The sequence below is a fragment of the Manis pentadactyla genome, chromosome 3 (assembly GCF_030020395.1).
Source record: "Manis pentadactyla isolate mManPen7 chromosome 3, mManPen7.hap1, whole genome shotgun sequence".
Taxonomy (NCBI): domain Eukaryota; kingdom Metazoa; phylum Chordata; class Mammalia; order Pholidota; family Manidae; genus Manis; species Manis pentadactyla.
Genome location: NC_080021.1, coordinates 42,289,583 through 42,306,838, shown reverse-complemented (window position 1 = coordinate 42,306,838; position 17,256 = coordinate 42,289,583). Strand labels below are relative to the sequence as shown.

Sequence of the window (17,256 nt, the reverse complement as noted above, 5' to 3'; positions counted from 1 at the left end):
TTGTATAGAACTTGAGTTTACTTACATATGGAAGTAATTATTGTCAAGAATAAGGAAAAAATATGTGACACTGCAGGAACACTTTACAGATAGGACAGGAACAGTTTGTACATGACTTACCAAAACAGACAAAGTCCAAATGTACGTGAGCACTAACAGCAAGAACATAAATATGCCCTCCCTTTCTTTTACATTTAGATTAGCTGTGGTCATTACACAATCTGCTCCTGGCGAGTCTTACTGTCGTCTTGTTCTCATTTGTAGTGAGTGACATTTCATTCTTGGTCAGAATTGAAGATTGGGTGATTTCCATTTTCTCTCAGGAAGTGCTTCTTGCTCAATATTTTTGGGGCTTTGACTTATATTTGACCTTTTCTATCCCACTCTGTTTAGTAGCTACCATGGCTAGTCCTACCCCCATCCTTTTGCACAGACTTAGGGCCCCATGGATCTCCCTATCCCCTACTGTATTCACATCGTCCGTGGCATGCCAAATTCCCATCCAACAGTTGGGGTTTTTTATATAATAATACAGTAAACATATGTCAACACACAGACCTTCTATTATGAAAATTTCCCTCTGTGATTAAAAGAGCACAGTGGTGAGTCATGTGGATGGGTAATGGCCTTACCATCACATTTTTGTTTCATCTGTGTCTCCTTTTTCTGGACTATCTTGATGAACAAGGGCAGCTGGAAGGGAACTTGGCCCCAGGGCTGTGGTCTGAGGCTTGTGAGCACAAAGGGAAGGGCCACAGGGACAGAGGCGCAGGGGAGAGGATGACAGTTAATGGAGCACTGAGGGCATGGCCAGGTGTGGGAATCAGGACCCACCTGGGTGAGAAGAACACACCAAACCCTAAGCCAGACTGTTGTCAGAAATGATGTTACATGTTGAGAGACTGAGCAGGAGAGAGCAGGAATGTGCATAATAAGACGCAGTGTTAGGCTGTCAGAACTTGAGTGAGGTGAGCAAAAACAGGGCAGGCCAGAATTCTAAAGGCTGAGTGAGAGGAGGGTTAGAGGCCAGGGGGATGAATGAGCAAAGGATGATTCTTTTTAAAAATATGATCCTGCAAGTACTTTTCAGCACAACATATCTAAAATCAACCTCATTATAGTCCTTCAGATGATCTTCCTTATTTCTGATTATGGCAAGATAGATAGAGCCTGTCACCCAGGCTTGAAATCTCAAGAGTCTTGTTTGCTTGGGCAGTGTTCTTAACTCCTGACCCTCAGTTTTCTCATCTATAAAATGGGGACAGTTTAGCACATACTTCATTAAGTTGTTGGAAGGCTTAAGAGAGAGAATTCATATAAAGCACTTAAAATAGTGCCCAAGTATTTTCCACTTTTAATTATTAATGGTGATGCTAAGCAAATAAATAAAGTCTTCCATTTGCAACAACATGGATGGATCTAGAGGGTGTTATGCTCAATGAAAAAAGCCAGGCTGAGAATGACAAATACCATATGATTTCACTTATTTGTGGAATATAGAAACAAAGCAGAACAGAATAAACAAAACAGCAGTAGACTCAAAGACACTGAGAAGGGACTGGTGCTTACCATGGGGGAGGGGTTGGGGCAGGTTGGTAGGGAGGGTGAGGGGGATAAAGGGGCACAAAAATTCTTGGTCATAATATAAGTTGGTCATGGGGATAGTAATGCAGCATGGAGTATATAGTCAGTGATTCTGTAACATCTTCCTATGTTGACAGATAGTAGCTGCACTAGTAGGGATGAGGCTTTAATATGGGTAACTATTAAACCATTGTGTTGTGTATTTGAAACCAATATAAGATTATATATCAACAATACTTCAATAAAAAATACTGCTCATAAGAACTTTTCAAAAATTGGAAATAAACTAAATGTCTATTAGCAGAGATTAAGTTCACAGCAACCATATTCTGGAATCAGTTAGAGAGGAATATATCAGAATGTGAGTAAATATTCACAATATATTGTTAGTTTAAAAAAGATGTTACAGAGTGGTACATAGAACAAGATCCCAATTACAGTACATGTGTGTATAAATGTATATATAAGTGAAAACTTTAAAAGATTTAAAAAATGATTAATGGTGATGCTATTTTTAAAGTTAGAAAGCGGAAAAAGGGATGTTAGGGAAGGTGATTTCTGCTAAGACAGCTGAGTTTGAAGTACCCAAGGTGTATGTGTTCAGCAATATCCAGAAGACAGAAACGTGGGTCTAGCATAGAAAGGGGCTCACATGGCTACTGCAGGAGCGACCACCCCGGCTCTGCCGCTGCATAGCTTTGCGTCTTTTCTGTTCCTAGATAGTCTCAAAGCTCTGATGGAACCTGTGGGAAATTGGATCACCTGAAAAACTTTGTGGTTGCTCATCAGAGTGTGCTTGGCTAACAGGAGAGTTTTTGTGTTTTCCAACCACTGGCTATGTATGTTCCTGCCAGCCGTTCACTGCCCTGGGATGCCCGGCATCGGGGCAGTGAGGTGGAAGTAGCTGCTTTCCACACACCCAGCCATGGGAGTGGGAAATGGGCCAGTGGCGTTTCTGTCTTAGGAATGTGTGCCTGCTCCCTCAGTGGGTGGGGTTTAGTGTTAAAAGTTAAACCTCTGTTGAAATTAAATTCCATGTGGTCCATGTAATTTATTATTGTAAGAACCATGTCCTGGGGTTTCTTAAATTGTCTTTCTTATTGCAGATCATCAATGCCGTGGTGCTGTTGATTCTCTTGAGTGCCCTGGCTGATCCAGATCAGTATCACTTTTCAAGTTCTGAACTGGGAGGTGACTTTGAGTTCATGGATGATGCCAGTAAGTACATCAGAGAGAAATTGTAGATATTTTGACATTTTCAAGGGCAGGGAATCTGGCTGCCAGTTCTTCCTGCTCAATTACAAATATTGATTCATGGGCTCATTTGAACCGATGCTTTATGTTCCTTCCATCGTTACAAATAAGATCAACAAATAATTTATGTTCTGCCCCTGTTCTAAGTGCAAGAGACCTAAATAAGATCTCATGTGTTTTTCTTTCTTTCACTTTTCTTTAACTTGCCCATTTTTAAATTACTGCTTTGTCATAATCTTTTTACCCTGGGCCTTGTGGCCCTTTTGGGAGGAGGAGGACTAAATGGCAGGAAGCGAGGTTAAAAGGATCGTACATATCTAGTTGTTTCTCTTGTTTCAATATTTACCTTTCTTCCAGGAGGTGATCATTCCTATTCTAGACATGATGTTACTGCTGTTTGGTGTACGTGGGGCCTTTTTCCAATAAACAGAAACATCCATAAGGATGCGGATGAGGTGTAAGCAGGGAAGAGGCTAGGTACCCAGCTTAAAATCATGGAAACCTGAACATTTTGTAGTTCGAGCCACACTGGCTTTGTCCATCCTAACTGGAAGCAGCTGGTATGATCCCAAACAAAAGATACTTGTCATGGGCTTTGGAGAACGTCAAATGCATCCGGGGAAAAAAATGTGGCTGGGGCAAAGTGAGCAAGGTGGGGAGGGAGTGGCTCAAGGTGCAGTTTTAGAGATAAACCAGGAACATTCAGAAGACATAGGTTTGTGGATTTTGTTCTCTGAGTGAAAAAAAGCTATTCAGTGATTTTTAGTAATTCAGTGGTCTTGAACTGATATGTGTTTTAAGAAGACCACTTTAGTTGCTGAGTGGAGAACAAATGTAGGGGAGTGGTGTGTGAGCACAGAGGCTGGGAGACTGGTTTTGGGGGTGTTTCTCTGCTATCCAGGCCACTCTGGGGATGAGAAGAGGGTGGGTTTTGGAGGTAGGATCAATAGAACTTACTGGAGTGGGTGATGAAGGAAAGGGAGGAATCAAAATGACTCCTGCTTTCCAGTTTGAGTAAAAGACCTGATCTTCACTGGGGTGAGAGAGACTAGGTGGTGGGAGTCAAGAGGTGGGCACACACCTGAGCGAGGAAACTCAACTTTAAGTGACAGCATGGTTAGGAGATTAGGCTCCAAAGCCAGAAGACCTTTATTTGAATCCTGACCCCACCATGTATTAAATGTGTTAGATTGGGCTAGTTACTTACTGTATGGGCCTTAGTTTCCCTCTCTGAAGATGATCATAGTATCTACCTCATGGGATTGTTGTGATGATTAAATAAATTAGTACATGAAAAATGCTTAGAATGGGGTCTGGCCTGTAATAAATGCTCAGTATGTTTCACTGTTGTACTAGTTGTTCTTATTTAGATAAGTTTCAATGGAAACATGTACTATCTTAAAGTGGGGATATTAGAAACTCAGTTGGGTATGTGAATCTGGTGTAACCAGACACCTGAGTTGAGGTAGATTTGTGAACATCTGCCTAAAAATAGCATACATGTTAGGGTCATAGTAAAGAGGAAGGGGAAGGCTCAGGACTGAGCCCTGACGGAGCCCCAGTATTAGAGGTTAGGAGGGGGAACCTGAGAACAGCGGGTAGTGAAGTAAACGGAAAGCCGGGAGACACATCCATCATCTCCCACCACCATTGCTTCATACTATGTACTAAGAAGTTAGGACATTATGCAATCCTGGGGTCCAGGACCTTGTCAGACCCCCAGGTGACTTGTCCTGCACTGCTGCTTGTTTTCTATGCTGAATGACACTGTTACTCTTCCCAGTTCTTCCAGAAAGGATAGTGAGTTCCATTAATATTAACTTAATACCTCTCTGCCTTTATTCCCGAGTTAAAAGACTGTATAAGCTATAAAAGTATAATGTTTGATTGACATTAAAAATAAATTACCTTTCATTGTTTCCAGTAGCAGGATTCCTTTTCAAAGGTAATTGAAGTTAGAGAAAGAAGTTGTAAATGGTATGGCTGTAGCTCTGTCTGAATGGAATCTGAATGGAATAGTAACACTGCGTGCCTGTTCTAATTGCTGGAGATTAAGTTGGATAATGACTGTCTGACAGGATAGGCTTAATTTAGCTGACTTCAAAGGCTTGCGAGTCCTTAAGACTTTAAAATAGTAATTGATTTATAATGTCCTGGATATTAATGCCAGTGCATTTGAGGTTTCTCTCATATCTCATATATTTGAAAAGAATGAATGGTTTGTAATCACTTTAGGACTATCACTCATTTAAATCCCATGGTTAAAAAGGTACAGAAGAGTGATGTTCATTTGAGTGAATCTTTTTTTAACTTCTGTCCTCCTACATTTCCTTTTCTCATGTTTTAGTTACTTAAAATTTGTTTGCAGTCAAAGGTAATCATGTCTGACAAAGTTTTTTATATTTAACTCACGTGGATAGAATTAAATAGTCCTTGAAATGGGTTCAACCAATTGCTTTAAATACAAATTACAGAATATAGCAATTTTAAGTTGATATCTTTCTGGGTATGGTGGTAGTCATCTGAACATTTTACCCAGAAGGACAGAGCAAGAATGCGTTTCACTTTTCGTTTGATCTCTTTCTAAAATGATCTGATAGAACAAGACAAACTCCTATTGCTTCATCAAAATGGGCAGATAGGAGGATCTACTGAGATGAAGAAAGAAAATATATGGGTTTCTCTTTTTAAAAAAACTTAGGCCTTTAAAATTTGTATTTTAATATATATTTTATGTAATACAAAAATATTAGTAATTATACACAGACACACACACACACAGTGTTATCAGAAAGATAATTGACTATACAATTGACCCTGAAACAATACTAGGGTGGGGTGTTAGGGGTGTGGACACTTGCACAGTCAAAAATCCATGTATAACTTTTGATTCTTCAAAAACTTAACTACTAATAGCCTACTATTAACTAGAAGTCTTACCAATATCATAAATAGTCAAGACATATTCTGTATGTTATATGTATTATATACTGTGTTCTCAAATATAGTAAGCTAGGAAAGAAGAAATATTATGTCAAATTGTTCTGTATCTGCCCCCAATTTTCCAACATATTTATTGAAAAAAACCCATGTATAAGTGGTTCTGCACAGTTCAAACCTGTGTTCAAAGGTCAGCTGTACTAGGAAAGAATGAGGATCTGTTATAGATAAGAGGAAACTAAGGAGACACATGTACATGCAGTATGAGATCCTGGATTAGATTCTGGGACAGAAAAAGGACAATGGGGGAAACAGGTGAAATTCAAATAAGGTTTGTAGTTTAATTAATAGTGTTATACAGATGCTAGTTTCTGGTTTTGATAACTGTACTTAGGTGAATTGTTACTGTAAGGGGAAGTTGGATGAAGGATATATTGGAACTCTGAGTTGTTTTTGCAGGTTTCCTATATGTCTAAAATTATTTCAAAATAAAAGGTTAAAGAAGAAACCGTTCAGTCTACTGACTTAGAAGATCAAAGGATAATGATTGGAAAGCACTTTTACATAGCATATTGTATTATACACTCTGAGTAGACTTATGGAATTTTATTTGTGAAATTTTAATGAATCAGCAAAATACTTAACAGGAAGTGGTGGTGCTATATGTAATACTGAAGAAGAGGTCATCCTAGTTAATTTCAGTTAATTTTGCAAAAGATTTGTCTTAAGTTAATTTTATTCCCTGAGTAGACACACCAGGCTTGTGAAAGGAAATGACTATAAAAATAGTCAAGAATTGGTAGTTACCATGTATATGGCCACTTGATTTAGGATAAAGACATGCAACTACATTTATTGGAGAAAGGATAGTCTTTTTGAATAAACAGTTCTGGGTGACACCAATTAAGAGAAAACAGATACTTCACAAAAAAGCTATCCATATGACCAATAAACATATGAAAATATTCTCCACATTATTATTTGTAAGGGAAATGCAAATTGTAAGCACAATAGTGAATCATTACACTGCTTCAAAATGGCCAACATTAACCGAACAGACACCACCATCTGTTTGTATGGATGTGGAACAACTGGAATTCTCTGACTGCTGCTCGAAGTTGTATAATCACTTTGGGAAAACTAAAGCTAACTATGTATCTACCCTGTATGTAACCCAGCAGTTCCACTCCTAGATATGTACCCCACAGAAATGAATGCTTGTGTCATCATAAGCCATGTATAAAAGTTGTCAGAGTAGCTTTATTTGTAAGAGCCAAAAATTGGAAACAATCCAGATTTCCACCAGGGGCAGGATGGACAGAAATGGAGTGATCAAGGATGAAAGAATACAGGCAAAATGGGTGAGTGGGATTCATTGAGCATCTCTGTATATTCTCATATACTTGTGGGTGTATTTGAAAGTTTTGATAATAAAAACTAAGAAACAGAAGAAGAAAAAAAATGGTTAGCTAGAGCTTCCATATGGCTATGGGCACCACAGAGTAAAGCTCTCCCTGCTCTGTCACTTGGAAAGGGCTCCAGGCTGTGTGCCTGCTCTCCATTCATAAACCCCCAAACAAGCTAGGTAGTCACTCTGCACAGCTTTTCCACTTGTGCATAAAGATCCCACAGTGTTGAGGAAATAGACACACATGTGCAACAGCAGAGGAAGCTGAGCCATAGGATCCATCCTGGCCCTTTATTTTCATCCATCCACCCTTGCGTTCTTTCATCTATTTATCTTTTAAATCACATGGTTCAAAGGTTGCATATGCTATACCTTGACTACATCTTGTTTTTTTTTAAAGGATAATTCAGTGAATAGTTTAAGATCCTTTTACAAAGATATAGGTGTAAGAAAACAACCAGAGATGGTGAAGTAACTTGGATAATCAAGGCCAGCCATTACTAATCCTAGACCTGGGGGATGGATGGGAGCTGTGGCTACTGGAGCTGGGAGTGAGTGAGTCACAGAGTTCACCTCTTCGTTGGAGCAGTGAGTGACCTCTGATCGAGGGCCACAGCCAACCCGAGGCAGCCTCCCTCCCTCCCCTCCCTCCATCTCAGGTCTAGGCTCCTCGCGGGCTGCACTCAGCTAAAGCCAGAGGACAAGGGAGCCTGTTGATGACCTCTCCAGCTGTGGGTGGAGAACTGGATGGTGAAAAGTGGATTTGGAAAGGCACACGGAAGACATTCACCTGACTCTCCAGATGTTCCACTTAAGTTAGACATTTTCCTTGGTGCACATTTTCCCACTTTGCCTATCAGGATGCCATAAAGAATTTTGCTAATATAGTCTTTTTAAAATTAGATAACATGAGTCCTGAAGCCTGTAGAATCCCTTGACTCCTTCAAGGTCCTAGACTCCCTATTGGTTGAGCAGGAACTAAATCAGCTCAGGCATCTGGGGCTTCCTCCTGGGCTTTTCTCACCTGCTGCTTCTCTGATGATGCATTTTGTTATTATTTACATGTTAATGTTTTTGAAATCAGAATGTGATTGATAATTTAGCAGAGATTTAGTGTGAGGATCTTTTTTTTCGTCCAAATCTTTATTTTGAAAAAAATTCAACCCTTTTAGAAAAGTTTTGTGTACAGTGAACACCTATCTTGCTTTTTTCATGAACAATAATTTGGAGTTTCTCATTCTTTACAGAACAATCTCTTATTAGATAATGAACAAGTATGAAAAAGTATTTCTAAAATATACTGAATAATGATACTACAAGTGCTTGTGTAGACCACTTGATTTAAGGAATTTATTTTACCTTACTTTCAAAAGAGCCCCGTAGGTCCCTTCCTGATTGCATATTCTTTCCTCCAATCTCAGAGCAAGCCATTCTTCTGAACTGTTTCATCATTCCTTTGCTCTTCTTTATAGACTTAACATGCACATTTGTGTTACTAATTGATCTATTGTTTAATTTCCATGCTGAACTTTATACAGCCGCCTTCTGAGACTTGCTTTTCCAGTTTTTCACTGGAATGTCAGTACTGGAATTTCATTACTGTATGTCAATGAAAAAATTAGTCTTGTTAAAGATGGTAAGGAAGACTATTTAAGAGGGTCTTCTACAGTGGAGGTTTTGAAGTAAGAAGGGAAAGAGATTGGGATCAACTGGCACTCTGAAGCGAACAAGTGGAGATGTATGGCCAAGGAGCAGGGTGGGCTCAGGAAACGTCACAACCACGGGGGGGGGTCTTGCTAGACAGTTCAACAGGATTCTTGCTGAAGGTAGACCAGGGCGAGAAGCTACAGATGTCAGGGTGATCAGGTACCAAGGGTGAGGGATTTTCAATAACCCGTCTTAGTGGTCTTGCTAAAACTGGACAAAATGGGCCAAGAACAAGGAAGGCCTAAGGTGTTCGGTCAGAGGGGAGAGTCTTTCTTAAGTGTCTACATCTAATTGGAAAAACCTAACTGCTGCTAGTACGCAGCTGCAAGGGAATCTAGAAAATTTAGATTTTAGCTTTCTAGTCTCTGCAAAATAGGAAGATACCTCAGCAGGCGGAATGGAGCACTCAGGGCAAGTCACCAAATCCCCTGCAGTCATTCTTTAGTCTGCAGCACGGCCAACCCCATCCTTTTATCTGAAATCTTCCAACTACTCTTGTTTATTTTTTCTATGATTAGCATCACCTTGTCCAGTTCTCAGGAAATCCTCTTGTATACTTGGGACTGTTCAATTTATTGATTAGTTTAGGGAAGAGGGGCATCTCTACTTGTTGGATGTTCTCTAGTTATGTCTTTTCTTTTTAATGACTTTGAGGTGTAGTTTATATACCATAAAATCAACCCATTTTAAAAATGTAAAATTCAATGAATGTTGGTAAATTTATAGATATGTGCAACTTTAAAAAATAGTCTAATTACATTTCTAGTTATGCAAATCTTTAGTGTCCATCATCGGTAGTGTCCCCCAAATTTTTCCATATAGATCATGCATATTTTCTATTAAACATATTTCATTTCCTTCTTTTCAGGCGAAGGAGCAGGGTGGGGCTCAGGAAACGTCACGACTGTGGGGGGTCCTGCTAGACAGCTCTTGTTTAAGAGGGGGCTAACAGTTGGTTCTCCAGTGAGTATAATCACACAAAAAAAGTGTAAATGCTGTTTATTGGTTTTTCTATTTTTATATAAGCAACTTTTATGAGACTTAATTAATGTCAGTATAAATCTCTGAATGTAAGAGTATAACTGGCAGGAGCTAATTTCCTTATTTTAGCAAGTGGGGAGTTCAGGGAGATTCTCTGCTATTAACATTTTAAGTAATCACTTAATTAACTAATCCTAACTTTTTATAGCTTATATTAAATGTCTAGGCCCAACAGCATGGATGAACCTTGAAAATATTATGCTAAGTAAAAGAAATCTGACCCAAAAAACTACATACTGTATGATTCCATTTATAGGAAATGTCCAGAACAGGCATATCTCTACAAACAGAAAGTAGATTCTGTGGCTGCCAGAGGATGGAGGGAGTGGGGAGTAGGGAGTGATTGCTAAGAGTATAGTGGGTCTTTTTGGGAGAATGAAAATATTCTGGAATTAGTGGTGATGGCTGTGCAACTTTGTGAATGTATTAAAAACCCACTGAATTGTACACTCCTTTAAAAGGTGGATTTTATGATCTGTGAACTAAAACTCAATAAAAAAGTTTACGAGAGGAATAAAAAGACCCAGCCCAAATAACTACATCCTCCAATGAACTCTTTATTGTTCCTCTTGGCTGAAAGTAATACAGTCTCCTCTCAAGTCCCCTTGCTCTTGATTAGCTATCTCCTCTTGAATTCTTTCCTGTTTTCCCTGGTAGACATCAGCAGCTGAGAACAGAGATTATGTCCTGGGATCTTTGCTGCCTCCCAATGTTTATCCCATGTTACACACCTGTGTAACCTGTGGATATTCATGAAATAAACCTGGGGTTTAAGAGTAAAGTTGTACATTAGCGAGTTACAAAAAAACCCTTCTTCTTTCTGAAAGTACTTCAATAAAAAGTTCTGAACAGTTGCTATATCCATTGAAAAAAAGTATATTAGAACCTTCTCTCTCTTTTAGGAGAATAACATTAGTACCTTATTGTTTGTTCTTCCCCAAGCTTTCCAATTCACATGGGACCCCATAGTAGGGATTGGAACCTGGATTTTCTGTTTGCCTCCATAGGGGTTGAGGGCCTTGTATTTTGTTCTCAGTAGCTCATACTGTTGCTATAAATTTATCTGAAAATAGTTCTCCTCTAGACCTACTGTTGATAATAATACCCCAAAGACTCTTTTCATGAACTCTAGTTACCAGAAATGTGACCAGAATTTAGACATAGAAATTGCTTATGACTTGGCAAGTAAGATGTGGGAACATAAATAAGGTAGTTATTTAGCTAGCCACAAGTTTTATGGGAAGGAAACGAATCTAAGAAATAGAAGGGAAAATAGAATTAGAAATAGGTTATTAAACAAAGGCATTGCAGGGATCTCCTTTATATACTTATTCTATTTCGATGATTAATTGGCTATCGCAAGATGTTTTCTGATTATGCCTTTTGTGACCTGTGGTATACCTTCTCTCAGGACCCTTTTCAGATTAGGACCGCAGGAATTAAGGCAGGAATTTAATATAGGAGACAGTGTAATGTCAGTGTGCATTGACTTCAGGTTGGTGGAGCTGCTGTGCCTAGAATAAGCAAAGGGTACTCCTTTTACTCACCAGTACACTACTGATTGTGAAAATCCCTGTGTTCTTATGAGAACCATTTTCTCATTTGCCTGTTACATAATTAAAAGGAATGATTTTTAATTCCTCAGACTAACCCTTGTTTTTACCATGGTGCACTATACATTATTTCAGAAGAATTGGCATGCTCTAGAAAACAGAGGGGCTATTACAGCCTGCCTTATCTTACCTGCTCTGTGTTTTTATCTGACTTACACTTTGCTTCTACCTAAGCCATTTACCATGCTTGTGCTATATTTAGTCTGTGCAGTGTGATTGGTATAATCATTTATACAAAAAGAATTTTGAAAATTTCTTTGTCTCAATTTAACATTTTTTTATATTGATAACATCTCACTATGAATGGTGATAGGATACTTTATTTTACGATTTTTGTTTTATTTGTACCTTTTAAGTTTCTCTGTGGTTTATTTTCTTTGATGAAGATATCAATTTAAAGTTTTTTATGATTATGTGAGATTTAGAGAGTTTTGTTTTCTTACAGAATAGGACATTCAGTTATTAAGATTATTCTCTAGTTACATTCACATTTTCTGTTTTTTGAGTACAGCATTGGGTTTGTTTGCTTGTTTGTCTCTTAAGATCTGTGAGGTAAAGAATATCCTATATAATGGGCTGGCTTCTATAAAATTAATTTTTTCCCATTATAAAATATGCTTGTAAAGAATTTGGAAACCATTGAAGTAGACAAGGAAGAAAACACTAATAAACTTATGACTGAGTTCAAGTTCCAGAAACTGCTGTAAATACTAGTAGGCTTTGCATGTCATCAGTGTGTATTGATGTCCAGTTCTTTTTAGGGAGGCTCTGTGATTCTCCCAGTGCTCTGGCCTCTGCTGCTGCGTTTGGTCTGACTCCTTCACGGCTTGGTGGCCTGCTGGTGATGAGGACAGACCTGGGTTAGACTCCTTGGGTAGAATAGCTCATCCATCCTTGCTGGCTGGGAAGCCTCGGGCGAGTTACTTGTCTTCTCTTAGTCCTCTTTTTCTTCTCCTCCTATGGGCTAATAATAGTACTTACCTCTTAGGGTTGTTATAAGGATTAAATGAATTAACACAGTGCTCAGTTCACTGAGGGAAAAAATACACTTAGAAATGGAGGAAGCAGACACTGAACATTCCGCTGTGGTCACTTTCCCTTTGCATTTTAAGGAGTTAAGTCTCTTGGCCTTGATTTTTGCTTGTAAAATGCAGTCAACTTTATTTTCCCCACTGACCCTGCAAGAATACAATGAAGCATACATGAAATTACCTTGTAGACACCTTTTCTGTCACAAGAGTTAATTTAGCATTAAAATTATAAGATAAACTATAAAATATGTTTCCTGGAAGAAATCTTGGTCTTTTAAGCACTTACTAACAATAATCTTCCTCTGAGGCTCTCCTAACCTTAATTTTTTCTTCTTTTTTTGAGAATCAAATTTTTCCTCTTTTAATAAAAGTCCTCACATCATTATGAATTTATTGTATTAAATATATAGACCAATTTGAGGACCCTCCCTTTTTTTTAAGACGGTAGATGGTCTTTGTTAATATATTGCATTTCTGTCCTAAAGTATACTTTTAGCCTGTCCTTCTGTTTATAAATTGCCTGCTTAAAATAGTCTTTCATCTTGGAAGCTAAGGATGCAGAGGGGATGGTTCTAGCACTGGCATGTTTTCCTTTGGAGAAATCTATAGGAAGTAACAGCCCCTGTTGGCTCATGGTCAATATTCATAGCTGAAATAGAAGCAGCATAGTGTAGAAGAAAGAGCTAGAGATTTGAGATTGTAACAGCAGGATTGGTCAGCAGCTTTCTGATGCAAATGTGCTCTCAGCAAATTCTAACCTCTGGCCCTAGTTTCCTAATCTGTTCACTGGGAAGATAATACCTACTTCAGCATTAGGAGGACTAAATGAGATAATTTGAAATGCCTTGGAAACTGTCAAGCCCTGTACAGATACTTTACTGCATGGGATTTTGTACTCTTAGCTAGTGACACATTCCTTTAGAAACCCAGTTATACTATACCTTTAATCAGAATCTCCTAAAGATATGGTAACATGATCTTTTCAATAAATGTTCTTTAGTAGCTACCATGATACAGGCATTGTTTCTAGATGAGCACTGTTCAATAGAAATATGCCAGCACATAGATAATTTAAAATTTTCTAATAGGCACATTAAAAATGGCAGGATCAACAGATAAGATTAATTTTAATAATTTATCTTATTTACGTCAATATATCTAAAATATTATTTCAGCATGTAATAAGTATAAAAATTACTAGTGAGATTTTTTTTTTTTTGTACCAGGTCCTCAAAATCTGGAGTGTATTTTAATTTTACAGCACATCTCAGTTCAGACTGACCACATTTCAGGTGCTCAGTGCCTGCAGGTGACTAGTGGCTACTGTCTTGGGCATCTGTCCCCTTGTCAGTGTTGGGGTATTAGTAGTGAACAAGAGAGAAAAAGTCCTTTCCCTCAGGAAGGTTCCTCTGGTAGGGAAGCCAGACAGTATACCACAAATGGAAATAAGATAATAGTGGTAGTGCTATAAAGAAAGAAAACAGCAAAGTGGGACTGATTGGGAGGCTACGTTAGCTAGAATATGCAGGAAAGGTCTCTTAGTGGTGTTCATAACTGACCTGGATGATTAAAAGGCAGAGCTAGTCACATGAAGATAGGAATGACATTGTCTCTACTTGGTGGAAACTGTAAATGCAGGGCCCTAGGAGAGGATAATCTTGTGTTTAGTGAACCCAGTGGTATGACTGGATTATAGTGAGCAAGAAAATTTGGGATGAGATTAGAGAGGTAAGCATGCTCTAGAATAAACAGAGTCAGAAAGGGCATGACAGGAAATTGAGATTTTACTTTAAATGAAATGGAAGCCACTGGAGGGTTATAATAGGGGCATGAGACACACGTGAGTTTATAAGACACAAGTTAGACCTAATTCATTACATATATAATTCAGTGGACCAGAAGACCAAGGTTTTGCTTTTTTAAAAAAAAATATCTGTGACAATATCTGTTTCCCAATTTTGAAATAAATTTATGTGTAAATCAGTCTCTTAAGACATTTATGTGATTTAGAGGGAATATCTTTGCGGCATTTTACATCCGCTACCTGTCATCTTCTCAAATTCCTAAAAAGCTCTGGTGGGTTATGTCGTATAAAGTTCTCACTTATAGTTAGTTTTTAAATAGAATGCCTTTGAGGAGAGACTAAAAAGATCTCCAAACAGTGAATCCACTACTGATTTCTTTTTTTAACCTTTTGGCAGACATGTGCATTGCTATAGCGATTTCTCTTCTCATGATCCTGATTTGTGCAATGGCTACTTACGGAGCATATAAGGTAAGCAACTTTGAGCTAAGATGCTGGGCCTTTCCCTCACCCCTCACACATGTAATCTGTGTAGCTGTGTGTAAGAAGTGATTATTCTTAGTTTTCCTATAAAACTCTTGGGCAGTTTAGGTCTCTTGTTAATATTACATGGAAAGCCAGTTTCACAGTCTAGAATGTTCCCTGGGGCTTGTTTATTGACTATTCTGTTTGGCTTACCAGTTGCCATCATGACCTGGTTTAATAAATTTCTATTCCTCTATTTCCCTTCAGATTAAGAAAAGATTTCTCTGAATGAAAAAAATATATAATGTTTTATAATTTTGAACACATTAACATCCTATTTTCTTTTGTGTTTAGCAACATGCTGCCTGGATCATTCCATTCTTCTGTTACCAGATCTTTGATTTTGCCCTGAACACCTTGGTCGCAGTCACTGTGCTTGTTTATCCAAACTCCATTCAGGAGTACATACGACAGCTGGTATGTGGCTGCCCCAACTGCTTCCTTCCTCAGGGAAACCTAGTTAAGTTAGAGGTATAGAGATGTAGACAAGCACATATTAATTTCTGGGCTTTTAAGTTACATCTGAGTTACTGTTCAGAGATTTTTGAATGTTAGCTTGAAGAGAAGATTGTTGGTTTCTTTAAATGCTTGGAAAACAACCTCCTGAGATAGCTAAGTTGGTGGTTGTGATGGTGGTATTGATGTGCCTACATAAATTAGAATAAGTTAGTTACCAATTGTCTTATTTTTGTAAAATGCAGTTTGCTCAGTTCTCAGCAAATGATAGCTATTTTGCCTCTGCCATTGTATGGGAAAAGGGGAACTTGACTATATACTGGTTCCCAAACTTACTTGCCCATAGAACCCAATTCTTCCTCAGGCATCTTTTTGGGAGTAGTTTTCTGTGAAATCTCCTTTGTGACATATGAGTGAATATTGGTGGCTGGGTATTAAGAAGGTTGTGGAGGGTGTGAGGTTAAAATACTTCTGTGCCTTTACAGTCTTTAACCTTTGTTTTTTTTAATGGTGAATGTGCGTTAAAATTTAATTTCTTCAAAATCTTAGTGTTTTAAATGGAGAGAATGTTCACTCTTTGGAGGTTTTATAGTGGCTTTTGAGCATGGAGGAAGGAGCAGGGTTTTTCTGGGATAGGAAATAAGAGGCTGGGGATCTGATGTGATGGTGGAGGCCAAGAAGGTCAGTGGATAAGAGAGGAGAAGAAGGGAGGGAGGGGGAGGAAATGTGGCAACAGAAATCTGTGTTCTTGGCAGTTTTTTGGCCAGATCACATAACTAGTACTCAGCAGACCTAGTTTGAAAAGCCCAGTGTTCTGCAGCTGAAAAGTATTAGGTTATCATTGTTGTGGCTGTCATTCCTGTTAGTAATAGCATCTCTTTGTTTTAGAGGACAGGTCTGTGTTTCGGTAAAATGTAATGTTATGAAGTTTTTGTGTACTTCTCATGTGCTAACTTTATGTATTATCTGTATGGTTCAGCTGAATGTTTCTGCATGAGGAGATTTGTAGATGATGAGCAGGTTGTACAATTACCTCTGTCTTTAGGGACTTGTGTTTCTACTCTGAAATGATGATCTGGTGCTGGATTCCTAAAATCAGCCTCAGAAATGTGGAGGAGACATGATCTCAGCGCAGCCCATCATGTGAGGGGCTGGGAAAGGGTGATGTTAAGTGAGGAGACGCTGAGACAAACCACGTGGCAGCCTCGTGACTGAACAGCCAGCATATTGTGAGCTACAGCCCATGCGTAGAACAGATTTACAGGGAGCAGGGGGCCTAAGCCCACTCAGAATACTACCAGACTTGTTCAGTGAGTCCATACTCATTGACGTTAGAGCCAGTCAATGATGAAAGACGAGTCCATACTCATTGACGTTAGAGCCACCAGTGATGAAATCATATTGTGATCCTGACAGTAGTCATAATATCATTTAAAAAATCACCATCTAGTTTCATTTGTAATTACAAACCAAATAAGTGAACATCTTCCTCATGTTCTACCTAAAGATCAATCTGAGCTGAGAGAGTGAGGCCTACAGATGATCACCATGCCTCAGGGACAGTAATGAAAGAGAAAGCTCAGGCCCGCTGACTTTAAGTTGACGCAGAATGAGTCTGGAGGGACGTTATCTAAGAAGCCTGTCAGCACGCATGCACTCTGATGCCTGTTCTGTGTATGTGGAGCCTTGTAAAGTACAGCTGAAATGAGTTGTACATGGGTTTCTATAGATCTCAACTAGATGTAGAATCCACATTCACTTTTCTGGGGAAAGGAGGGTAAAGATCTTTGTGGGAAGGGTCATATATTTCCATCACCCCCATTTTTTTAGACCTGTAGAGTTGGATTTCATGTTGTTCTTGTGAACAATACCAAGCTTTATTTTGACCTCTTA

The 17,256-nt window shown here is 38.7% G+C and overlaps 1 protein-coding gene across 1 annotated transcript in view; it reads left to right on the top strand.

Annotated features, from left to right (window-relative positions):
- LAPTM4B (lysosomal protein transmembrane 4 beta) overlaps window positions 1-17,256 on the top strand; it is a 56,914-nt gene that overhangs the window by 18,039 nt on the left and 21,619 nt on the right. Inside the window, exons 2-4 of the mRNA XM_036875664.2 lie at window positions 2,691-2,802; window positions 14,780-14,853; window positions 15,202-15,324. Of these exons, the coding sequence (XP_036731559.1) occupies window positions 2,691-2,802; window positions 14,780-14,853; window positions 15,202-15,324 (309 nt within the window). The remainder of the gene's footprint in view (window positions 1-2,690; window positions 2,803-14,779; window positions 14,854-15,201; window positions 15,325-17,256) is intronic.